Source organism: Macaca thibetana, chromosome 19, assembly GCF_024542745.1.
Source record: "Macaca thibetana thibetana isolate TM-01 chromosome 19, ASM2454274v1, whole genome shotgun sequence".
Taxonomy (NCBI): domain Eukaryota; kingdom Metazoa; phylum Chordata; class Mammalia; order Primates; family Cercopithecidae; genus Macaca; species Macaca thibetana.
Window position 1 is genome coordinate 6,958,443 of NC_065596.1, and position 25,405 is coordinate 6,983,847.

General features: G+C 53.3%; 2 protein-coding genes across 2 annotated transcripts in view; both read left to right on the forward strand.

Moving 5' to 3' along the window:
• The window catches only part of UNC13A (unc-13 homolog A), a 92,463-nt gene extending 70,801 nt beyond the window's left edge, over positions 1 to 21,662 (forward strand). The window contains exons 36-44 of the mRNA XM_050769896.1: positions 237 to 275; positions 1,382 to 1,411; positions 3,740 to 3,796; positions 4,199 to 4,279; positions 4,851 to 4,998; positions 6,239 to 6,295; positions 11,430 to 11,522; positions 13,186 to 13,345; positions 16,642 to 21,662. Coding sequence (XP_050625853.1) covers positions 237 to 275; positions 1,382 to 1,411; positions 3,740 to 3,796; positions 4,199 to 4,279; positions 4,851 to 4,998; positions 6,239 to 6,295; positions 11,430 to 11,522; positions 13,186 to 13,345; positions 16,642 to 16,942 — 966 coding nt within the window. The 3' untranslated portion in view covers positions 16,943 to 21,662. The remainder of the gene's footprint in view (positions 1 to 236; positions 276 to 1,381; positions 1,412 to 3,739; positions 3,797 to 4,198; positions 4,280 to 4,850; positions 4,999 to 6,238; positions 6,296 to 11,429; positions 11,523 to 13,185; positions 13,346 to 16,641) is intronic.
• Positions 1 to 25,405, forward strand: part of BST2 (bone marrow stromal cell antigen 2) — a 365,601-nt gene that overhangs the window by 137,604 nt on the left and 202,592 nt on the right. The window lies entirely within an intron of this gene.

The window sequence follows — 25,405 nt, forward strand, 5'->3', positions numbered from 1 at the left end:
CTGTATCTTTCTCTCTCTCTTTCCTGTCTCTAACTCACACCATTTAAGAGTCAGTCATTAAAGTGTGCCCACACGTGCACACACACACACAAACAAACACACTATCCCCATGCAACCCAGTCAAGTCCCCTGTGCTGTGTGGATTCCCCCATCCCCGTGAATATTCCTGTGAGCATCCCAGGTTCCCACCCTGCACGACGTGCCAGGTTGATCACCCTGTAACATTGTCTCTGCAGGGGAACCTCTTGAGAAAACATGGCAAGGGATTAGAAAAGGTAATGAGGGCCTCGTCTCACTGAGGCCCTGAGCTCCGGTGTCTGGGCATGCGTGTGCATGTGTGTGTGTCTGTGCACCTAGGCAGGAAGGGCAGCTGGGGGTCATGGGTAGGAGATAGCTGTCCTAACCAAGTCCTGCAAATCCAGAAGTCAGAGATGAAGTGATTCTCCAGGGACAGAACATGCAGTGTGTGTGCACATGTGAACTAATGTGTGTGCACAAACAGCTCCCATCCTCCCACAGTAGTACCCACAGGGCTCATCTGAGCCCTGGGCTCAGCTGAAATTCTGTGACTTCTTGAGGAGCCTATACGCTGGATCGCCACCCTGGATTGAGACATGTTGTTTTTTATGTAGAAATATTTTTTGTTGCTGTGCTAGTGCGTGCTTGTTGTTAAGGAGATGGGAGCTACAGCAACACGCAAGCAGCTGTCTTGCTGTGCACTTGTGCAGAAGATATTGTTGTACCTTTGTGCATATAAATGGAGTACATAGCTTTGTGAATGTGGGTCACAGGGATTCACACATTCTCTACTTTCTCCGCCAGCCCTCTGGGGGGCATATTCAGTGTCCAGGCACCCTATATGTGGATGTGAATCCGTGTGGGGTCAAGGGTGTGTGGGTTTATGTGTGTGATTGTGCACATGCCTGCAAGTGTTTAGGAGTGCACGTATGTAGTTTAGTGTATGGATTCTTCAGCATTGAGTGAACTTACAGTATATGTTAGTATGTTTTTTGTAGACTCGGGTGCTGGGATATAGGGGCAGCCCCTTAGGGAATGGAGGAGGAGAGATTCCTAGCCCTGTCTCATCTCCCCACCTCCCCAGGTGCCCCATCTTGGGGCAGGCTGACTGTGGGATGAGGCTGCTTCCAGCCTCCTGGGCACCCTGAGCATGTTCTGGCAGTCAAGGAGTCTGACCCCTAAACCCCCGCTGGGGGACAAGAGGAGGTGCTAGCTGGGGAGGGGGCCCACCATTAGACTCAGGACCTGGGGAGGAGCTCCTGGGCTGGGAAGTGAGACTGTGCTTTGAGGGGGCAGGGAAGTCCCACTGAGTATCCTCCCAGCAGTCACCAGAACTCTGACCTCCACCTGATTCTCTCCACAGGGCAGGGTGAAATTGCCAAGCCACTCAGACGTAAGACCGGCCTCTCACTGTCTGTCTGGCTCCCACCCCACTCCCCTCCACCCCACCCCTGTGCCCCCTTCCACCTCTGTGGTTCGTGCCGTCCGAGGGCGTACTGTGAAACTGTCTGTTGGTCTCTTCTTCCTTTGTCTGTCTGGCTTGCTCGTTTGGGGTGGTGGGTGGGGGGTTGGTGGGTAGGGCAGAGGGTACCCAGGAAGGCCCCTGAGCCCTGCCAGACTACAGGTGGGTCCAGCAGGGGAAACTGAGGCCCAGTTCGCTGGACCCCTGAATAACTGTGCCTTGTAAGAACCTCAGGATCACGACAAGAAATAAGAATAGTAACAGCCAAGATGATAATAATAATACTAGTAGGAATGACCAGGTGGCCAGCTGGTAGACTATAAACACCATTCAAATTTCCCCACTGTAAATGGGCCCCCTCCCCACATAGCCTCACCCAGGACCCCCAGACCACCCCAGGACCCAGTAATACGAGACTCGTTACCTCAATACTCAGCCCCACCCTGTCCCCCAAGTTACCATGGGTATCCATGGTAGCCAGGGTGGGAATTGAGGCTCAGAGTATTCAGGGACAAGACTGGGGCCATCCAACAGTGAGAGAGGGGGCTAGAGACATGCCTTCCAGGCTGGGACCCCGTCTCCCTTAGCATTGCCCATGACTTTGAGACCAAGTGATAATTAGTGAACACTGAGCAAAGACATGTTTAGTTCAGACTAAGCCACAAAGTGGATATGATTTTCCCCATCTAGATGGGAAAACTGAGGCTCAGAGAGGTTAAGTGACTTGCCCAGGGCCACACAGCAGGGCTGCAATTTGAACCCAGGCCCATCTGGCTTGTCAGAGCCATCACCACATCACCATCTTGCCAGTGTCTGTTTGGGAGTGGGGTGGAGGATGGATATGGAGGTGTTTGTATAGAGGGAGGATTTTTCCTTTAAGAGGTCAGACTGGGCCGGGCATGGTGGCTCACGCCTGTAATCCCAGCACTTTGGGAGACCAAGGCAGATCACGAGGTCAGGAGATGGAGACCATCCTGGCTAACACGGTGAGACCCTGTCTCTACTAAAAATACAAAAAAATTAGCCAGGCGTGGTGGCAGGCGCCTGTAGTCCCAGCTACTCGGGAGGCTGAGGCAGGAGAATGGCTTGAGCCTAGGAGGTGGAGCTTGCAGTGAGCCGAGATTGCACAACTGCACTCCAGCCTGGGCGACAGAGCAAGACTCCGTCTCAAAAAAAAAGAGGTTGGCCGGGCGCGGTGGCTCAAGCCTGTAATCCCAGCACTTTGGGAGGCCGAGACGGGCGGATCACGAGGTCAGGAGATCGAGACCATCCTGGCTAACACGGTGAAACCCCGTCTCTACTAAAAAATACAAAAAACTAGCCGGGCGAGGTGGCGGGTGCCTGTAGTCCCAGCTACTCGGGAGGCTGAGGCAGGAGAATGGCGTAAACCCGGGAGGCGGAGCTTGCAGTGAGCTGAGATCCGGCCACTGCACTCCAGCCTGGACCACAAAGCGAGACTCCATCTCAAAAAAAAAAAAAAAAAAAAGAGGTCAGACTGGCTGGCAACGTGGCTCAAGCCTGTAATCCCAGCACTTTGGGAGGCTGAAGTGGGAGGATCAATTGAGCCCAGGAATTCAAGACCAGCCTGGACAACACAGCAAGACCCCATCTCTATGAAAAAAATTTCACAAATTAGCTGGACATGGTGGCTCACACGTGTAGTCCCAGCTACTGGGGAGGCAGGAGGATTGCTTGAGCCCAGGAGTTTGAGGTTGCAATGAGCTATGATCACGCCACTGCACTCCAGCCTGGGCAACAGAGGGAGACCCTGTCTCAAAAAAAAAAAAAAAAAATCAGACTGAAAGTCCTTCCAGATTACAGGGGAAATTTCCCTGCAGAGGGGATGCTTCCTTGAGGAGGAGGAAGTGTTTCACCAGAGCCATTTTCTGAAACCGCAGCCTGGCCTTTTGTTTTCCCAAAGCTCCCTTTCCCTGGGAAACCCTGCCCATACCCACAAACACCACCGTCTGAGGCCCCCCCAACCCACTGCCCCTCACAATCTGGTCCCTGTCTGTTTCTCCCATTACACAAGCCTGGTTGAGGCTGAGAGGGTGGGTACTATCCCCATGGGACTGGGATTTTCAGGGACAAGGTCACCACATCCTCCTCAGTTCTTCCTGGGGAATTCCAGACCTCTGTCCCTGGGACACAATTATTGCCCTGCCCAGAGCCTTTGGGCAAGAACCAAGATGGTCTCTGGGGCTGGAGTGTCAGCTGTAGCGCCCCTGCCCTCACCCAGCTGTCTGTTGTTACCCGCAGGGAACCCAGATGATCTTCAATGCAGCCAAGGAGCTGGGTCAGCTGTCCAAACTCAAGGTGAGGAGTGGGGCTAGAGTATGGGGTGAGGGACTGCTCCCCAAACTCATGTGGCTTCCAGGTTGCCACCATCCTGGGGGAGGGTTTGCAGGATGATGACGTGCATTACAGGCTCAAAGGACAGAAACTACTCACTGAAGCACAAGATATTTGCTCCCCAGTGTGTCGGAAAGATGTGAATGGTTCAGCTTCAGGTACAACTTGATCAAGAGGGCAAGTCATTTGTTCAACAAATATTTGTTGAGCACCTGCTGTGTACCAGTCACATATTGGGTGCTGGGATGATGAAAACATAGACCCTCAGCCCAGCTCCTCCAAGTTTAACAGGGATGAGACCCGTAAGCACAGATTCCGAAGGTGGAGCCCACTCCACCCACGTGGCCCCTCTCCCCATCCATCCAGGACCACATGGTACGAGAAGAAGCCAAGAGCTTGACCCCAAAGCAGTGCGCGGTGGTTGAGTTGGCCCTGGACACAATCAAGGTGAGAGGCCCTACCCCTCCCCATGCCAGGTGGGGGGTGTAGAGGGTGTGGCTGCTGTTGTCATGGACCTAGGTTTGCCTCAGACCCACATTAATTCATTCAATTGATAAACACTCCCTCATTCCCTCTTCTGTGCCAGAGCTGGGCTGGCTAATGCCGGAGCATTAAGAAGCCCCAGGTCAGGGAAGACGGCTGGATACAGACATCCTCAGCCTTGTAGGATTAGGCTTGGGGTAGAGGGAAGGATGTGGGCTGGGGGAGCCCAAGGAGTGAGAAGGTATAGAGGGAAGGATGTAAAGGACCTTGTGCCAGGCGTTTCTTGAGGTGTAGAAGGGTAGAGGGAAGGATGGGGGCTGGGTGAACCCAAGGTGGGAGAAGCCAGGGCTTCCTGGAAGAGGGCATGTGAGAGGTGGGTTCTGAGGAATGCATAGGAGTTCACCAGGCAAAGCAAAGGAAGAGGTGAGAAAGTAGTAGCGGGAGGAATTGGGAGTGGTGACAGCAGGGCTACCCCGCCCTATGAGTGGGTAGAGCGTCCCACCAGCCTCACCTCTTCCCACCCTGTCCTCCCCAGCAATATTTCCATGCGGGTGGCGTGGGCCTTAAGAAGACCTTCCTGGAGAAGAGCCCGGACCTGCAATCCCTGCGCTATGCCCTGTCGCTCTACACACAGGCCACCGACCTGCTCATTAAGACCTTTGTACAGACGCAATCGGCCCAGGGTAAGGGCGCCCAGACCCCATCACCCTTTCCCGCTCCGCAGAGACAGCCCCGCCCCAAGCCTGAGCGGCTGTGCGGCTCACTCCCCCTGTGATCTCATGGATGGGGCGGAATTGACATCTCTGCACCAAGTCCGGGGACCAATGAGTGATCAAAGGTTCGTGGGGGCGGGGCCTCTGACGTCACAGGCCGGGAGGTGACTGTCAGCTCCTGGGAAAATCTGTGATGTCCTGGAGCCAGACAATGATTGGCAGCTCTGGGATGGAATGTCTTTGACATCAAGGACCAGGGCAGGCTTGATGACTCTTAGGTGTGGAACCTGTGACTTCGTAGGGCCACAAGGTGATTGTCATCTCCCGGGAAAATCTATGGTGTCCCAGGGCCAATGAATGATTGTCAGCTCCTGAGGGACCTGGACAGTCATGGGTCCAGGGAGTGGTTGACAGCTCTGGGAGACTTCAGGAGTGATTGACAGCTCAGGATGAGCAGGACCTCTGATGTCAAGGGGTCAAGGAATGATTGGCAGGTCCACGGGTGGGACCTCTGACTTCATGGTCCCAGGGAGTGGTTGAAGTCCCCTGAGGAGGGACCTCTGTGACGTCATGGGGCTAAGGAATGATTGACAGCCCCGAGGGTGGGAGGGACCTCGACTTGGTGGGGGAGGCTGGACGGAGAGGGAGTTCCCATTTCTCAAACTCTCTCTCTCTTTCTCTCTGTCTTTTGCTTCGGTCTCCTGTCCCTCTCTGAGTGCACACACACGGCAGCTGGGGCTGGATGGAGGGCGGGATTCCTTGGGGACCGCCCCCCTTTTCAAAATTGGTCCCAACAAGGGCAAGAAGTTTGGCAGCTTGACCTCAGGAGGGAGAGGGAGAATCGCCATCAACACCCAGCCTGGGGCGAGGGGAGTAAAGGCCTGTGGCCTCCGACGGCCCCCTTCCCCCCGGATCCAGCCAGCCCAGGGCCCTCCGTGGGCGCTGGGTCTCTGAGCTCAGCTTCCCTTCCAGTCCTGGCTGCTTTTAGTGTCTCTGGTGTCCGTGGAGCAGGAGGCTGTCTGTCTGTCTCTCCGTCTGTCTGCAGCTGACGTTTCTCTCTCTCTTGTTTTTCCTCCCTCTCACTCGCTGTCCCCTCTCCGCGCCTCCCTTGCCCGCTCCACACACACTCCTCCATCCTCACCTCTCACTGGCTCGTCTCTCCCCGCTCCCCATGCTTCCCACCTCTCTCCCCTCTCCACCCCCCAATTAGTCCATGGTGGAAAAGGTACTAGGTTTACCCTTAGTGAAGACATTTATCCTGAGAAGGGTACGTGCCTCCGCCGCCCGCCCGCCCGCCCGCCGCCCGCCGCCCGCGCCTGGTGCCCGGTGCCTGCGCCCCTCCCGGCCCCGGCTAGTAAAAGGATCGTCCTTCTGCCTCAGGGGCCTGCAGGGCTGCCGCCCAGGCCTGAGCAGCTTGGAGGGCCCAGGCGGGTGAGGGGGAAGGACGATTTGCTGGTTCTACATGGGGAAGAAGTGATTCCAGTGAGAATCCCAGAATTCATTTCTCCTGAAATGACACATTTTTTTAAGCCAGATCCTGGGACCCCGGGACAGGCACCTGTCAGATTAAGAGCTGGGCTGTGATTCCAGCCCAGCCACTCCATGGGTAGGCACCTTGGGCAAGAATCTGATTCCCTGAGCCTCAGTTTTCTCATCTGTAAAATGGGGACAGTCAAGGACCCTACTTCATAAGATTATTGTTATCGATATTATTATTATTTAGAGACAGGGTCTCCTTCTGTCACCTAGGCTGCAATGCAGTGGTGCAATCACTGCTCACTGCAGCCTCCCTCCTGTGCTCAAGTGATCCTCCTGCCTCAGCCTCCCGAGGAGCTGGGACTACAGGCACATGCCACCATGGCTAGCTAATTTTTAAATTTTTTTTGTAGAGAGGGGGTCTCACTTTGTTGTCCAGGCTCATCTTGAGCTCCTGGCCTTAAGTGATCCTCCTCCTTGGCCTCCCAAAATGCTGGGATTACAGGTGTGTGCCACTATGCCAGGCTGAGGAGATTATTTTTAGGATTGAAGGAGTTACATTTAGAGCGATTTCTGGCAGACAGTAAGATCTCAGCAATTCCTCACTGTTATTGTTGTTCTTTCATTCTTTCTTTTTTTTTTTTTTTTTTTTTTTTTTTTTTTTTTTTTTTTTGAGATGGAGTTTTGCTCTTGTTGCCCAGGCTGGAGTGCAATGATGCAATCTTGGCTCAACCTCCACCTCCTGGGTTCAAGCGATTCTCCTGCCTCAGCCTCCCAAGTAGCTGGGATTACAGGCATGCGCCACCATGCCCAGCTAATTTTGTATTTTTAGTAGAAACAGATTTCTCCATGTTGGCCGGGCCGGTCTTGAACTCCTGACCTCAGGTGATCCGCCCACCTCAGCCTCCCAAAGTGCTGGGATTACAGGTGTGAGCCACCACGCCCGGCCATTATTATTGTTCTCATTAATATATTTGATGTCACATTTCCTAGCATAGAAAACAGTGAACACTTATCAGGTTCTAACGCTGAGCAGGACCTTGTACCAGGCATTTCTTGAAGAATCTATGTTTGGTTTTGTTGTTGTTGTTTGAGATAGAGTCTCACTCTGTCACCCAGGCTGGAATGCAGTGGCGAAATCTCAGCTCACTGCAACCTCCGTTCGCCTCCTGGGTTCAAGCGATTCTTGTGCCTCAGCCTCCTGAGTAGCTGGGATGACAGGCCTGCACCACCACACCTGGCTAATTTTTGTATTTTTAGTAGAGACGGGGTTTCGCCATGTTGGCCAGGCTGGTCTTGAACTCCTGGCCTCAAGTGGTCCACCTGCCTTGGCCTCGGCCTCCCAAAGTGCTAGGATGACAGGTGTAATCCCAGCACCTGACCAGTTTGTTTTCAATTTGAGGCAGGTGCTGTCACCCGGGCTGGAGTGCAATGATGAAATCTCAGCTCACTGCAGCCTCCACCTCCTGGGCTATGTTGCCCAGGCTGGTGTCAAACTCCTGGCCCCAAATGATCCTCCCACCTCGGCCTCCCAAAGTGCTGGGATTACAGGCATGAGCCTCCGTGCCTAACCTTCTTGGGGAATCTGAAACAGATTTCTTTAACTGCCCCACGAGGGGTCCCTCATTCCACAGATGAGATGCTGAGAGCCAAAGGAGATTCAACCACTTGTCCGAGGAACCTTCACCTGCAGGAGTCCCGGGACTTGGGGAGTGGGGAGCGGGGTTGGAAGAAGCACTGAGAGGCCCAGGACAGACCCTTCCTCACAGAGCCAGCAAAGCATGGGATGGGGGCACCCAGCACTGCCCCCCTCCCCCCTTCTTACTAGCTTTGGCCTTGGTCTGACCCCTCACCCGACCCACCACTGTCCAATTCCCCCCGGCACCCCAGTCTGGCCCGGATTGAGCTTGCTATGAAGCATCGGCCTGGGGGAGGGCAGGGCGGCTGAGCATGTGACTGGTGGCGGGGGACGGGGGTGGAATGGGAGCCTGAGGCAACAAGGAAGGCGGCCTTGGGTGGGCAGCAAAGACCGGGGCCACATACCCCAGTCCTGGGGTGATGGGGGTTTCCAGGCCCCTGTGCTTCCCAACCCTCAGTCACTTCCTGTCCAGCGCGAGGTAACCCAATCAGCCTTGGACTGACCCAACTTCCCGCCCTCACCTCTGACTTTCCCCTTCTTCTCCCCGTGCATGGGGTGGTCCAGGAGTGGGGAGCTGCCTGGTAGGGGCTGGGGAGGGGCTGGTGGAGGTGCTGGCGGTCACAGGTCCACAGGCCCCACAGGATGCCCTTTTGAGTCACAGAAGGTAGGACTGGGAGAGATTCTTACAGGCTGCCGCATCCATGATCCCCATTGGAACCATGGAGGGCACGTGTGACCCCACACAGAAGCCCACCACACCACAATTCAAGCAGACAAGGGAACTTGTTGACTCCAGAACGGAAAAATTAGGGGTTGAGGCCGGGCGCGGTGGCTCATGCCTGTAATCCCAGCACTTTGGGAGGCTGAGTTGGGTGGATCACTTGAAGTCAGGAGTTTGAGACCAGCCTGGCCAACATGGTGAAACCCCATCTCTACTAAAAATATAAAAATTAGCCAGGCGTGTGGGTGGATGCCTGTAATCCCAGCTACTCAGGAGGCTGAGGCAGGAGAATTGCTTTACCTGGGAGGCGGAGGTTGCGGTGAGCCAAGATTGCGTCATTGCACTCCAGCCTGGGGATGGTGCAAGACTCCGTCTCAAAAACAAAAAAGAAGGCCGGGTGCGGTGGCTCACGCCTGTAATCCCAGCACTTTGGGAGGCTGAGGCAGGAGGATCACCAGGTCAAGAGATCGAGACCATCCTGGCCAAAATGGTGAAACCCCGTCTCTACAAAAAAACACAAAAAACTAGCCGGGTGAGGTGGCAGGCGCCTGTAGTCCCAGCTACTCGGGAGGCTGAGGCAGGAGAATGGCGTAATCCCGGGAGGCGGAGCTTACAGTGAGCTGAGATCCAGCCACTGCACTCCAGCCTGGGCGACAGAGCGAGACTCCGTCTCAAAAAAAAAAAAAAAAAAGGAAGAAAAGAAACTTAAGATTCTGCACTAGAAGGGAAATACGGGTAAGGAAAATAAAATATGCTCCTACTAGCTGTCACATCAGGAGGGATGAGGATTCTGAGCCAGGTGATGCAATGAGGTGACCTGTGGGGCTGGGTCAGAGTTAACAAGGGCAAGAATGGGGTGAGTGGGGAGAGGTAATAGTAACCTACTGGAAAGGGCCACTATTGGAAGGAGTGTTGTAGATCGCAAAAACCACTTTGATTATTTCAGAGTGAGGTGGGAGCCATGGAAGAGTTTGTTTTTGCTTTGTTCTGTTTCCATTTTATACAGTCTTACTCTGTCACCCAGGCTCAAGTGCAGTGGCGGGATCATAGCTCACTGCAGTCTTAACCTACTGGGATTAGGCGATCCTCCTGCCTCAGTCTCCCAAGCAGCTGGGACTACAGGTGCATGCATCACCACGCCCGGCTAATTTTCTTTTCTCTCTCTCTCTTTTTTTTTTTTTTTTTTTTTTGAGACAAGGTCTCTCTCTGTCACCCAGGCTGTAGTGCAGTGGTTCAATCTCGGCTCACTGCAACCTCTGCCTCCCAGGTTCAAGTGATTCTCCTGTCTGAGCTTTCCAAGTAGCTGGGATTACAGGCGTGCACTACCACGCCCGGCTGATTTTTGTATTTTTAGTAGAGACAGGGTTTCACCATGTTGGCCAGCCTGGGCTCGAACTCTTGAACTCAAGTTATCTGCCCACCTTGGCCTCCCAAAATGCTGGGATTACAGGCATGAGCCCCCCAAAGTACTGGGGTTACGGCATGAGCCACCACTGCCCAACCCACAGAAGAGTTTTGAGCAGAGGAGGGACATGATCTGACTTTTAAATTTTATTTATGTATTTATTTTTTAATTTTCTGAGACAGGGTCTCACTCTGTCACCCAGGTTGAAGTGCAGTGGTGCGATCTCATCTCACTGCAGCCTGGACACTTCTGAGCTCAAGCGTCCCTCCCACCTCAGCCACCAGAGTAGCTGGGGCTACAAGCACGCGCCACCATGGCCACTAATTTTTGTATTTATTGTAGAGATGGGGTTTTGCCGTGTTGCCCAGGCTAGTCTCAAACTCCTGGGCTCAAGGGAGCCTCCTGCCTCACTCTCCCAAAATGCTGGATTACAGCAGTGAGCCACCATGCCCTGCCGACAAGCTCTGACTTAATACGATTTTTCTGGCTGGTATATTGAGAGTCGATGAAAGAACGGAAGGAGGGAGACCAGCAAGGAGGCTAATGCGATAGTCCAGGCATGGGATGCTGGGGGCAGGTGTAGGATACAGGTAAAAGACATATGGATGTATTTTGAAGGTAGAGCTGGCAGGATTTTCCAGTTTATGGGCACCTAGGGAAGAAGTGAAGACAAAGAAGAGAGTCAAAGATTGAGGTGCAGGGTTAGTTTGAGGACCCACAGAGGAGAAAATGACAAAAGGGGGTTGGAAGGAGTGACAACTATGTAGGATGAGAATCTGGAGTTGGTGATGTTGTTGCAGCCAAGAGGACAAACAGCCACAGGAGGCCAGGGTGCCAGATGTTGCCAAGATGTAGTGTAACGTGAAGACTGAATTTTGACAACATGGCAGTCAATGGAATAAAAAAAAAGAAAAGAATTGCATTAGGCTCAGAGAGGTTAAGTGATCTACCCAAGATCACACAGCAAGGCAGTAAAAGGCCAGAACCCAGGATTCTTGGCTTCCCAAGAGCACCTCCCATCCCGGCCCCCCTCAGTGCCTCCCTATCAGGGCTGATGACCTGGTGCCGCCAGCACGGGTGGGTAGGAGGCCGTCAAGGTCCCTCCTGGTGGGTGGGAAAGAACAGAGCTCATGCTGACCATCCTCCCCTGCCCTGCCCAGGCTTGGGTGTAGAAGACCCTGTGGGTGAAGTCTCCGTCCACGTTGAGCTGTTTACTCATCCAGGAACTGGGGAACACAAGGTCACAGTGAAAGGTGAGTGGTCTGAGGTGGGAGGGACTTGCTAGGTTCTAAAACAGAAATCAAATTCAAACTGGCTTAAGCAATACCCTTTTTTGTTGTTGTTGTTTAATGGTCCATGAAATGGAAATGTCCAGAGGTCACCACCTTCAGGCGTGGCCGGATCCAGCAGTGTAAACAGTGTTATAAGACTGAATCCCACTTTCTCCATCTCTCAGCCCTGCTTTCCTTTTCTTGTCTTTTGTTGACTAGAACACAGATTGGGTTGTTTTTGACGTGGCTTAAATAAGACAGAATTAGGCCAGGTGTGGTGGCTCAGGCCTGGAATCCCAGCACTTTGAGAGGCCGAAGCTGGCGGATCACTTCAGGCCAGGAGTTCGAGACCAGCCTGGCCAACGTGGTGAAACCCTGTCTCTACTAAAAATTCAAAAAGTAGCGGGGTGTGGTGGTGTGCGCCTGTAATCCCAGCTACTCAGGAGGCTGAGGTGGGAAGATCGCTTGAACCCGGGAGGTGGAGGTTGCAGTGAGCTGAGATCGCGCCACTGCACTCCAGCCTGGGTGACAGAGTGAGACTCCATGTAAACAAATGAACAAAAATGATAGAATTGGTTTCCTCTGGGGTAACAGTCTAAGAGCAACCAGCCTCAAGCTGATACCACGGCTTCGCGGTGCTGGTGATCTGTGCTGCTGACATCTTTTGTTGCATTTTCATCCCTAATGTGTTGTTGTTGTTTGTTTGTTTGTTTGTTTTAGAGGCCAGAGTCTCACTCTGTTGCCCAGGTTGGAGTGCTGTGGTGCAATTATAGTACACTGCAGCCTCAAACTCCTGGGCTCTAGCAATCCTCCTGCCTCCGCTTCCGGAGTCGCTGGGATTGCAGGCATGCAGCATCATACCTGGCTACTTTTTTAATTATATTTTTGTAGAGATGGGGTCTCACTCTGGTATCCAGGCTGGTCTCAAACTCCTGGCCTCAAGCAATCCTTCCTCCCAAAGTGCTGGGATTGCAGACGTAAGCCACCACACCTGGATTCAAATGTGTTTTCCCTCCACTGTAGGCTCATAAAGAGCTCAGCCCCACAAGCATTGCAGACTGCAGCTAGAGGAAGGGGAAAGTTTAGGGTTCACTCCCTGCCTTTTAAACTACAGTGGGGAAGTAGTACACATGATTTTTTTTTTCTCTCATCTCATTGGCCAAGACATAGTCATATGACCACACTTAGCTGCATGGGAATGCTGGGAAATGTAGTCTTTATTTCAGACATAGTTTTTGGTGGGCGCGGAAGCTGTTTTTGTTTTGTTTTTAGTTTTTTTTTTTTTAGACAGGATCTTGCTTTGTCACACAGGCTGGAGTGCAGTGGCACAATCTCAGCTCACTGCAACCTCTGCTTCCCAGGCTCAAGCAATCCTCCCGCTTTAGCCCCACAAGTATGTGGAACTACAGGCATGTGCTACCACACCCAGCTAATTTTTGTATTTTTCGTAGAGACAGGGTTTCACCATGTTGCCCAGGCTGGTCTCAAACTCCTGGACTCAAGCGATCCACCTGCCTCCCGAAGTGCTGGGATTACAAGCGTTAGCCACTGCGCCCAGCCTTGGGGCAGGTTTTGAGAGCCACAAACATTTACTTTTTCCAACTGGGAGAACCTGACCTGTCTTACCCTCTACTTCCCCCAACAGTGGTGGCTGCCAATGACCTCAAATGGCAGACTTCTGGCATCTTCCGGCCGTTCATCGAGGTCAACATCATTGGGCCCCAGCTCAGCGACAAGAAACGCAAGTTTGCGACCAAATCCAAGAACAATAGCTGGGCTCCCAAGTACAATGAGAGCTTCCAGTTGTGAGTTTGGGATGCTGCGAAGAGCATGGGGGCAAGGGCGGGGGCATCCGCGAGGTGAACCCCAAAGCCAGCTAGGCAGGAGGGATCTGGGATCTGGGCCCGAGAATGGGAGAGGCCACATTCTAGGTGCAGGTGCTGGAAAGGGAGACACCTTAGTAGTGCAGGAATGGCATCAGGGAGGGGACACGAGGATGGAGGTCACCTTTGGGAGCAGGCAGATCCCAGGGGAGGCAATGAGTAGAGTGGAGTAACTTCGTGATGAAGACTTGTGGAGGGGAGGGAAAGTCTGGGTAGGAAGTGCATGTTGGGCAGGGCCATTGCTGGGGCTGGAGACTCCGTCTGGTGAAGGAATGAGGGTGGCAGTGATGAGGCTTATGAGTGGGGGGCTGAGGGACCTGGGGACAGGACCGAGGTCGCATGGGGGTGGGGACTACTGGAGTCCACATTGAGCCTTGTCAGGACCGTCGGGGCAGCCCATCTGGAGGAGTCGGCTCTGGGGACAGGAGTGGAGTGTGGATGGATCCCAGGCATGGGGGTGGGGTCACACTGGATGGAGGTTCTCGGAGTTGGGAGTGGGCCTAGGCTGCGGGTATCAGGATAGGGTCTAGAGGATGCTGATGATGTGGAGAGCATAAAAATGTCTGCTCTGGCTTGGTGTGGTGGCTCACGCCTGTCATCCCAGCACTCTGGGAGGCCGAGGCAGACAGATCACCTGAGGTCAGGAGTTCAAGACCAGCCTGACCAACATGGTGAAACCCCGTCTCTACTAAAAACGCACAAAAAAATTAGCCGGGTGTGGTGGCGCACGCCTGTGATCCCAGCTACTCAGGACGCTGAGGCAGAAGAATCGCTTGAACCCGGGAGGTTGCAGTGAGCCAAGATCGAGCCATTGCACTCCAGCCTGGGCAACAAAAGCGAAATTCCATCTCAAAAAAAAAAAAGTCTGCTCTGCCCGAGCATGGTGGCTCACGCCTGTAATCTCAACACTTTGGGAAGCCAACTTGGTCAGATCACTTGAGGCCAGGAGTTCGAGACCAGCCTGGCCAGCGTGGTGAAACTCCATCTCTATTAAAAATATAAAATATTAGCTGGGTGTTGTGGTGGGCGCCTGTAATCCTAGCTACTCGGGAGGCTGAGACAGGAGAATCATTTGAACCCAGGAGGTGGAGGTTGCAATGACCCCAGATGGCGCTATTGCACTCCAGCCTGGGCTACAGAGCGAGACTCAAAAAAAATTAAAAATACAGAAATTAGGCCGGGCGCGGTGGCTCAAGCCTGTAATCCCAGCTCTTTGGGAGGCCGAGACGGGCGGATCACGAGGTCAGGAGATCAAGACCATCCTGGCTAACACGGTGAAACCCCGTCTCTACTAAAAAATACAAAAAACTAGCTGGGCAAGGTGGCGGGCGCCTGTAGTCCCAGCTACTCCGGAGGCTGAGGCAGGAGAATGGCGTAAACTCGGGCGGCGGAGCTTGCAGTGAGCTGAGATCCGGCCACTGCACTCCAGCTTGGGCGACAGAGCGAGACTCTGTCTCAAAAAAATAAATAAATAAAAATAAAAAAATAAAAATAAAAATACAGAAATTAGCCGGGTGTGGTGGCAGGCGCTGGTAATCCCAGCTACTCCAGAGGGTAAGGAGTATGAGAATCGCTTGAACCCAGGAGACACAGGTTGCAGTGAGCCATGATTGTGCCATGGCACTCCAGCCTGGGCGACAGAGCAAGAAGACTGTCTCAAAAAAAATGTCTGTTCACGGGGCTAGATGGTGGTGGTTAGCAGAGGTATAGTTGGGGTCATGTGGGCTGGATCCTTGGGTCAAGTGTCAGCCTCATAGAGCACTGGGGCAGGGCAATGTTGGATGTTCTTGGGGGACAAAAGTGCAGACAAAAGTAGTCCCAGCTACCTGGGAGACTGGGACAGGAAGATCGCTTGAGCTCAGGAGTTTAAGGCTGTAATGAGCTATGATTGTGCCACTGTACTCCAGCCTGGGTGACCGACATAGCGAGACCCTGTCTTTAAAAAACCAAAAATCTATGGGCCAGGCACAGTTGCTGACGCTTGTAATCCTAGCACTTTGGGAGGCCAAGGCAGTGGATCACCTGAGGTCAGGAGTTCGAGACCAGCCTGGCCAACATGGTGAGACCCCCCCCCCCCCCATCTCTACTAAAAATACAAAAAATCAGCCGGGTGTGGTGGTGCATGCCTGTAATCCCAGCTACTAGGGAGGCTGAGGCAGAAGAATCGTTTGAACCCGGGAGGCAAAGGTTGCAGTGAGCCGAGATTGTGCCACTGCACTCCAGCCTGGGTGACAGGGGAAGACGCCCGCTCAAAAAATAAATAAATATAATAAAATAAAATAAATACATAAAAATGCACAGAGGTAACGGTAAATCAGAGCTGGTTAGCTGGTATCATCTGGGGGGCTGGGAGCTCTTATGGGACAAGATTGAAGCCAGTTCCAGGTCATGTCAGCACAGGGCGCTTGGTCAGAAGGTTTTGGGGCGATTGGCCCCCTTAAGGAATACTCAGGAGGAGAAGCATGGTCTAGTGGGAGGTCAGATGTCAGCCAGGGTGGGCGGGAGTACTTCAGGGATAGAGTTGCAACCTGGGAGGGGGACAAGGGGGAGCAGCTGGGCGGCGTGGCCCTGTAGGAGGGGCTCTTATCCAGCCGGCGTCAGGGCAGGTCACTGGGACTGCTTAGGAGCAGGAGCACAGGTGAGGGGCATGCGGGCGGTGGTGTCACCCATGGTGAGGCACCAGGGCAAGCTCATGTCTGGAGGGCATCTTGGAAGTAAGAGGGGTGGGCTGGGGGTGTGGGGGGCTGGGGAAAGGGCCACGTCGTGGGTCTAGAGGAGAGCCTGGTTAAAGAGCTTCTGGATGGGACATTAGGGGCGGGGCCGTGCGGGCAGCAGTTCAGCCGGCAGAGGGCACAGGCGCGGGTATCTCAGGGTGCGGCCATGGCCTTGCGGGGCGGTGTCTGAGGAAAGGGTTAGAGGGGCGGGAGCTGGAGTAAAACTATGCGGTCATTTTTCCGTGGGTGGAAAAACGGGACAAACAGGCATGGGTATGGCCCAGCTCGAGATCAGCTGTTGTGGGCATGGCCAAGCGCAGGGTTGTAGGGCACGTAACGGGGCAGGGGCGGGGCTAGCGTAGCGTGGGAGGTGACAGGTGTGGGTACTCCGGGGTCGTCCTCCCGGGCGTGGTCCTCCCGGGCGTGGGCGTGGCCAGCAAATGCGGTGGGGGCGGGGCATCACTGTGGGTGTGGCCTGACTTTCGTTCTCCCCGTCCCCCGCAGTACGCTGAGCGCCGACGCGGGCCCCGAGTGCTACGAGCTGCAGGTGTGCGTCAAGGACTACTGCTTCGCGCGCGAGGACCGCACGGTGGGGCTGGCCGTGCTGCAGCTGCGCGAGCTGGCCCAGCGCGGGAGCGCCGCCTGCTGGCTGCCGCTAGGCCGTCGCATCCACATGGACGACACCGGCCTCACGGTCCTGCGAATCCTCTCGCAGCGCAGCAACGACGAGGTGGCCAAAGAGTTCGTGAAACTCAAGTCGGACACGCGCTCAGCCGAGGAGGGTGGTGCCGCGCCTGCGCCTTAGCGCGGGGCGGGCGGCCGAGCGGCACTGCGCCTGCGCGGAGGGCGCTGGGCGGGGAGGGGCTTGCGTCTCGGTGAGACCTCCCCAGGGGCGGGGCTTGGGAGACTACACGCCGAGGGTGGGCTGCGCCTACGCCCTTGACTGAGCTCTCCCTTTTGGAGAATTAGGAATGGAGGATGCCCCGCCCTCTCGGGAGGCCACGCCCAAGGGCGCGATGAAGGAAGAAGCCACATCCCCAACTTGAGGCCACGCCCCCAGCATCTAGGGGGCATTTTGAGCTGGGATGGGGGAAACCTCGTCCCCATGGAGGAGGCCACATCCCGGCGCTCCGGTACTGGGAGGCACAGCCTCCTGTCCCCTGGAAAAGCCATAAGACGGGACCCAGACCCCTGGGACCCCAGACCAATTGCCAAGTATGGAAATCTCAGCTCCCTCAAGGGGGAGCCCTGGGCAAGGGATAGAGCTCCCTGGAGGGCCCCTCTAGGTGATCTGGGGACTGGAGGGACCAGGATTCTGGTTGGAGGGCCCCGGAATACCGGAGTCCCTTTAGATGTTTGTGCAAAAAATAAATGGGGGGAGGGGGAAGGATGGGATTTCAAAAGCACATGCGCCCTTGGGCGCCCAAACCCTGGGGGCCGAGGGGACGGCTCTGGGGCACCCACGCTGCCCCTACTTCCCTTTGGGAGTTTGCCTCTCCCTCTCCCCCAACAAACCCAGTCCTCATATCATAGATTTCAACACACCCATTTGACAGATGGCAAAACTGAGGCTCAAAGAGCTGCTTGAGACTTGGCCGAGGTTCCAGGTGCCATACCCTCTATTCCTCTCCCTTAGGCCTGTGTGCCCCATGAAAGGGTGGGCTGAGATCGGGATGACCTGACACAGCTCCCTATTGCTGCTAATTCCCCCTCGGGGGCCTCCTCCAAGGGGTGGGAGTTCCAGGCCAAGACCCCTACTTTGCCTTTCCTTCTCCGGCTGCCAAGCAAGACCCCTGCCCTCAGCCCTTTCTCCTGGCACTCCATGGGGGATGCCATGAGGACCTCCCACCACAAAAGAGAATTTGGGATCCCCTGGTCCCAGGTTTCTCCACCCCTTCTTCCTTTCCCAGAATTTTCCAAATAGGAAAGAACAGAAAGAAACCAGAAACTCTAGGGGGGAGAGAGAGAATGAGAGAGAGAGAAAGAGAGAGAGAGAGAGAGAGAGAGAGAAACCCAAACACAGTGAGAGCTTAGTCTCCAAGATCCTATTTATTGATTCAAACACCCAAGCCACAGGATACCTCAGATGGCCCTCTAGCCTGCTGGAAGCTCTTTCTCCAGTAAGCAAAGTTGCAGTGACTTGGCTGCAGTTAACCTTGTGCACACAGGACCTTAGGGGAAAGTTCAGTGTGGACCATATTTGCTCTGGGATCTGCTTTTCCTCGTGCTCGTATGGCACGCCTTTTTCTGCTGGATTGAGAAAGACAAGATTTTGCTGTGCTAGGGAGAAATGAAAACGGGGTGAGATGAGTAGCTGGGTTCCTGGAGGATGGAACATCAGATGGGGAGGCTTTCTGAGGTGAAGAATGAGAGGGAACCACTTACTAGAGAGAAAAGAGCTCCAGGCCTGGGAACAGCATGTGCGAAGGCCAGGAGAGGAGAACTGTTGAAACAAGGAGAAAGGTGGCACAGCTGGAGCTGAGCCAGCAAGGGGGATCATGAGGAGCCTTGGGGTTGGGGAGATCTGCAGAAGCATCAGACCAGGCAGGACCTTGTACGCTGTCCTGAGGAGTTTCACTTTTATTCTAAGACAGTCGGGGAGCTCCAGGAGATGTTTAAGCTGGGGAGAGATTGGATTCCAGCCTGCAAAAGCTGTTTTGTGAAGACTAAAACCAGTGAGGAGGGGTGGGGGTGCTTTGGAGACACTGAAATGGATTATTGGAAAGATTCTGAAGGCTGTATTGAAAAGACACCTATAACTGTGGACATGGCTATAATCCCAGCATTTTGGGGAGGCTGAGGCTGGTGGATCATTTAAGGTCAGGAGTTTGAGACCAGCCTGGCCAACGTGGTGAAACCCTGTCTCTGCTAAAAATACAAAAATTAGCTGGGTGTGGTGGTGCACGCCTGTAATCCCAGCTACACAGGAGACTGAGGTGGGAGAATTGCTTGAACCCTGGAGGCAGAGGTTGCAGTGAGCCAAGATCACACCACTGCACTCCAGCCTGGGTAACAGACCAATACTCCGTTCCCTCCCCTCTACCCACCCCCCAAAAAAAAAAAAAAATCCTGCGCTTAGATGAGCTCCATGGCTGCTGAGTACAGTTGTCCCAGTTGCACACTGCCCAAGGGTTTGGCATCGCTAAGAAGGCCACGTGCAAATCCTAGACATTGAGTGTTGTATGTTTATGACCTTGGTGTCCCAACATGTGAATGGCCCAAGTGTCTGGAAGAAGTGGCGCCACTTTCTAATTTGCTTGAAGGTGTTGCGTGTCCCCTAAATTCAGACAGATGCAGGTAACTGGAGGTTCTGAACCAAAGGCTAAAATGCAAATTCTCATAAAGGATTTGGGAAGTTGTAGCCAGGGATAAGCTTATGTGACTGTAATATGGGCTGAGGAGCAGATGTGAATTTCGGACCATGCCATGCCTGAGGGTGGGGGTTGGGTGGATGGATGATTCAGGGTTGTAACCCGTAGAGCCCAAAGGGGAAGTGATCTGTGGTCTGTGGTGAGGGTGACTTGGAACATTTTTGGATGGCTGGAAAGAAATGGGGAAATTGAGCTGCCTGAGATAGTCAGGATATTTCCCAAAAGATTCCTTAGGAGTCTTTCTGGTCAAGACATGTGTGTGTGTGTGTGTGTGTGTGTGTTTAGGGTTCCCCAAGAATGGCTCAGGCATGTGAAGGAAACAAGCTTCAGGGAATATTTGTTGAATGAGTTTTCCTGCCTCCCAGGCTAGAACTGTTTTTGCAATTTCCGCCCTCTTTTCTTTCCCTCCCAGAGAACTCCTATTCATCCTTTGAAACCCATCATGAAAATCCCTCTTGGAGAAAACCCTCCTTCCTTCCCCTCAGGACTTTCCCAGCCTCCATCCCTCCTCCAGTCCAGCCTGATGCCATGGGACTGGGGTTTCTCTCTTCAGCTCTGTTTCTCCCAGACTGGGGTCTGAGGCCTCTCAGGACCCCCAACTTTACCTAGCACAGGTTGGGCACAGGTGGATGGCAGGGAGTCTGTGCCTAGTGGAATTATGTGTTGGGGCAGTGTCAGTGCGAGAATACACATCTGCATGTGTATCTGTCCATGTCTGTCCATACCAACCTTCCCCTTCCACACGGACCTGGGCACATAGGAGGTGTCTGAGCCCAACACATGGGACAGAGAGTGGACACGGCTGAGACACGGACAGAGACAAGACAAGGAGTCCAGGCGGCTGAAAACCTTTTGAAATCAGGAAGTTCCTGGATTGGCAGAACAAAGCCCAGAGAGGAGCAGGGCTTTCCCCATCGCCACCCAGCAAGTGGCCACAGAGCCCAGCCTTGGATGACACCTCCAGGATTCTGAACCCTGGACCTCACTTTATGCAAGGAGCTGGCCGCAGATTTCCATGAATCAGGGAAACAGCACAAGAGGGTTGGCCTGTGGCAGGGCAGGGATTAAAGGGGTAACATTGAGGGATGCCTCAGAGTCAAAGTCCCCTGACCAAGAGGAATAGAGAAAGAGTAGAAAGCACAGAGAGGGTGAGATGACGCCCTGATGAGAACGGAGAGAGACATAGAGGTGGAAATATACAGAGAAAGAGAAATGCAGAGACCAGGGCAGGGGGTGTCGGGGGAAGTAAAGAGGGTGTCCCGAGGAAAGAAGGCTCTGTCCATTGTCACCAGTCTGTCCTCGAATGATTTGCATAAAATGAGGAGGTGCCTGTCCATGCCCCCAATTCCTCTCTCAGGCGCCAGAGCCTGAGACCTCACCATGCCCCCATCAGAGATGCAAAAAACTAAACACCCAACTAGAAATCCTTGGGACCTCTCTCGGCTGGGATCTTAGAGCCTTTCTGTCCCCGACCCCTACCCCATGTGCTGTCGATTTTGCAGATGGGGACAACCTGGGGCCTCCCGGAACTCTGCCACCCTGGGGAAGTTGGGGGGAGGGCGTTGGTCCCGGATCACAACCCCGTCTGCTCCCCAGAATCCTTTCCTAAGAATCGTTGAGGACCAAAGTCGTCTTTGCTGACACGTGTTGCTTTTCTCTTTGCCTTTTATTGTTTTAGAGAAAAATCAAGTTGACTGTGTCAAGTAACACCCCACCCCCTTACCCCCGTCCAGCCATAGTGGCTCTCTGGAGACACAGGTCACAGGCGGAGGGTCCCCTGATCATCCCTGACCACACAGCCAGGGGTGTTTGACCCCTGTCCACCCCTGTCTCGTGCTCCCTCAGACCCCCACAAACCGGCCAAGCAGTCCGGGGACGCTTCCCCTCCACACAACTTCTCTTAGCATGTGATTGCAGATGTGAAATCAAAGCGTTGTTTGTTTTTTGTTTTGTTTTGATTCCACCCCGTCGGTCCGGTGTCTGCACAGACGCCTTCATTTCTCTGTAAATATGTGACTTGGAACAAATGTTTAACACAAACGAGAAGTGGTCATGAATGCATGGTGTTGAGATGTTTTGCACTATTCTGACTTTTTGGTCTCTGTAAAAATATTTTATTAACAGCAGACATTAAAAAAAGAAAAACCACACACAGCCTCCGACACGTGGTTGCCTCCTCGCATTCCTTTATCAGCAGAAACAAACAAACAACAATAACGAAAACTCTCACGTACGTTTAGCACCTGCAGACTCAGTAGAACACACTGCTTGCCAGTGAATGTGGCTCATCCACGACTGGAGTCATCTCCATTTTTTGTTTGTTTGTTTGTTTTTGAGACGGAGTCTCGCTCTGTCGCCCAGGCTGGAGTGCAGTGGCCGGATCTCAGCTCACTGCACGCTCCGTCTCCCAGGTTCATGCCATTCTCCTGCCTCAGCCTCCCGAGTAGCTGGGACTACAGGTGCCCGCCACCATGCCCAGCTAGTTTTTTGTATTTTTTAGTAGAGACGGGGTTTCACCGTGTTAGCCAGGATGGTCTCAATCTCCTGACCTCGTGATCCGCCCGTCTCGGCCTCCCAAAGTGCTGGGATTACAGGCGTGAGCCACCGCGCCTGGCCATCTGTTGCCCTTAAGGAAGTTAAGATACAAATGCTAGGAATACACGCCGTTGATTCAACCCACATCCCCATGCTTGTTTGGTTTTGTTGGTTTATTTGGGATTTTCTTGTCTGTCTGTTTTTGAGACAGGGCCTTGCTCTGTCACTCAAGATGGAGTGCAATGTCACAATCTCAACCCCTTGCATCCTCGACCTCCCAGACTCAGGCGATCCTCCCACCTCAGCCTCCTAAGTAGTGTGTGCCACCACACCTGGCTAATTTTTGTACTTTTTGTAGAGACAGGATGTCGCCATGTTGCCCAGATTGGTCTTTTTTTTTTTTTTTTTTTTTTTTTGAGACGGAGTCTCGCTCTGTCGCCCAGGCTGGAGTGCAGTGGCGCGATCTCGGCTCACTGCAAGCTCCGCCTCCCGGGTTCACGCCATTCTCCTGCCTCAGCCTCCTGAGTAGCTGGGACTACAGGCGCCCGCCACCGCGCCCGGCTAATTTTTTGTATTTTTAGTAGAGACGGGGTTTCACCGTGGTCTCGATCTCCTGACCTTGTGATCCGCCCGCCTCGGCCTCCCAAAGTGCTGGGATTACAGGCGTGAGCCACCGCGCCCGGCCCCCCAGATTGGTCTTGAACTCCTGGCTTTAGGCTATCCTCTCGCTTCAGCCCTCCAAACTGCTGAGATTACAGGCGTGTGCCACTGTGCCTGGCCATGTCTGTTTTAAATGTACCAGCTGGGAATCTCATTTCATAAACTCAAATGTGCAATGAATGAAACTCCATTTTCCAACAACTGAATTTAATTTCTGTTTTGAGTCCCCATCCCACGAGGAAGTAGAAATGGAATCTGATTCAGCCCAGTTTCCTCGGTAAATTCCGCAATTCACCTCCTAATGTCTAGGGTCATTTATACATTTGAGTGGACAGGACGGGGACTGTGGGATCCACCACCAGGAGTGGGTTCAGTGAGTGCTTTTGGTTGCAAGTAACAGCCAACAGGACTAAAACTGGGGCCAGACAGTGGCTTACGCCAGGAGTTATCCAGCACACAGCAATCCCGCTCCTGAGGGACTTCTTCCCCTCTGAGAAACTTGCACATGGGGGTGTGGTATCTTCTCAAAGAAGAACAGCATATAGCTGGGAAAACGGGACAAACCACAGCTGTCTGCATCCTGTCCCCAGAGTCAGCCTGCTGGTCTTTGAGTGCCCCTGCTCATTTTTGCTGCGTGAGCCAGACTGCAGGGCTTAGAGACCGAGCTGTTCCTGTACCAAAGTGCATAGGCTACACGCTGTGACTGATGTGGATCTATTTGCCCCTCGCTACAAAAAGCTTCCAAGTCTTTGATCTTGTGTCCTTCAGTGTGTGGGACCCATCGTGTTACCCATAGGGCTTGGGGACTGAGGCTCAGGACGGCTTGCTGGGAAATGTAACCCCTTTGTTCCAGAAAGGTAGGAGTGGAGAATGGTCATTCGGGCTTAATGCAAAGTTTCTGCAACCCAACCCAATTTCCAGACTCATTTTGGTTACGATCAACACAGGGGTCAACAAAATTTTCTGTAAAGGGTGAGCTAGTAAATAGCTTTGCTGTGCGTGCCACGCTGTCTCTGTTGCAACCAACTCGGCCATTGTAGCCATGACAACATGCAAATGATGGGCATGACTGCATGCCAATAAAACTTTATTTAGAAAATCAAGCAGATATACTCAAACCTTTGGACATGCGTGTTCAGAACAGCACTATTCACAATAGCCAAAAGGTGGAAACAACTCAAGTGTCCACCAACAAATGAATGAATAAACATAACGTGGTCTATTCATACAATGAATATGATTCAGCCATGAAAAGGAAGGAAGTGGCTGGGCATGGTGGCTCACGCCTGTAATTCTAGCACTTTGGGAGGCCGAGGCGAGCGGATCACCTGAAGTCAGGAGTTCGACACTAGACTGGCCAACGTGGTGAAACCCTGTCTCTACTAAAAATACAAAATTAGCCGGGCATGGTGGCGCACACCTGTAATCCCGGCTACTCGGGAGGCTGAGGCTGGAGAATCATTTGGTTTTGGTGCTTCCCGCTTCCTGTCTATGTGTTCCCAGAAAGGGGTCCCGATCAAGACCCCAAGAGAGGGATGTTAGATCTTGTGCAAGAAAGAATTCAGGGCGAGTCCATAGAGTAAGTGAAAGCAAGTTTATTAGGAAAGTAAAGGAATAAAGAGTGGCTACTCCAGGCCTTTGAGAACCAAAGGAACCGGAGGTACATTTCCCAGCAAGCAATCTTGAGCCCCAGTCCCCAAGCCCCATGGGTAACACGATGGGTCGCACACACTGAAGGACCCAAGATCAAATCATTTGGCAGAGGTTACAGTGAGCCAAGGTTCTGCCATTGCACTCCAGCCTGGGCGACGAGAGTGAAACTCCGTCTCAAAAAAAAAAAAAAAAAAAAAGGAAGGAAGCACTGATCCATGCTACAACGTGACTGAAGCCCAAAACCATGATGCTGAGTGAGAGAAGCCAGACACAAAGGCCACATAGTGTGAGATTCCATTGACATGAAATGTCCAGAACAGGCAAATCCGTAAGTCAGAGGCGTCTGAACCAGAGCAACTCCATCTTGCCTAGCGGCTCAATAAAATGAGGCTGAGACCTACTAGGCTGCATTGCCAGACAGTTAAGGCCTTCTCAGCCACAAGATGAGATGGGGGGTCGGCACAAGATAATGACCTTGCTGATAAAACAGTTTGAAGTAAAGAAGCCGGCCTGGCCGAGCACAGTGGCTCATGCCTGTAATCCCAGCACTTTGGGAGGCCGAGGCTGGCAGATCACGAGGTCAGGAGATCGAGACCATACTGGCTAACACGGTGAAACCCCATCTCTACTAAAACACACACACACACACACACACACACACACACACAAATTAGCTGGGCGTGGTGGCAGGCGCCTGTGGTCCCACCAGCTACTCAGGAGGCTGAGGCAGGAGAATGGTGTGAACCCAGGTGGCGGACCTTGCAGTGAGCAGAGATCGCGCCACTGCACTCCAGCCTGGGCGACAGAGCGAGACTCCATCTCAACAACAACAACAACAACAAAAAACGGCCCAAAGCCACCAAAATCAAGAATGGCGACAAGAGTGACCTCTGGTCATCCTCACTGCTACACTCCCCCCGTCACCATGACAGTTTACAAATACCATGGCAATGTTAGGAAGTTACCCTATTTGGTCTAAAAAGGGGAGGCATGAATAATCCACCCTTCATTTAGCATATCATCAAGAAATAACCATAACAACGGGCAAG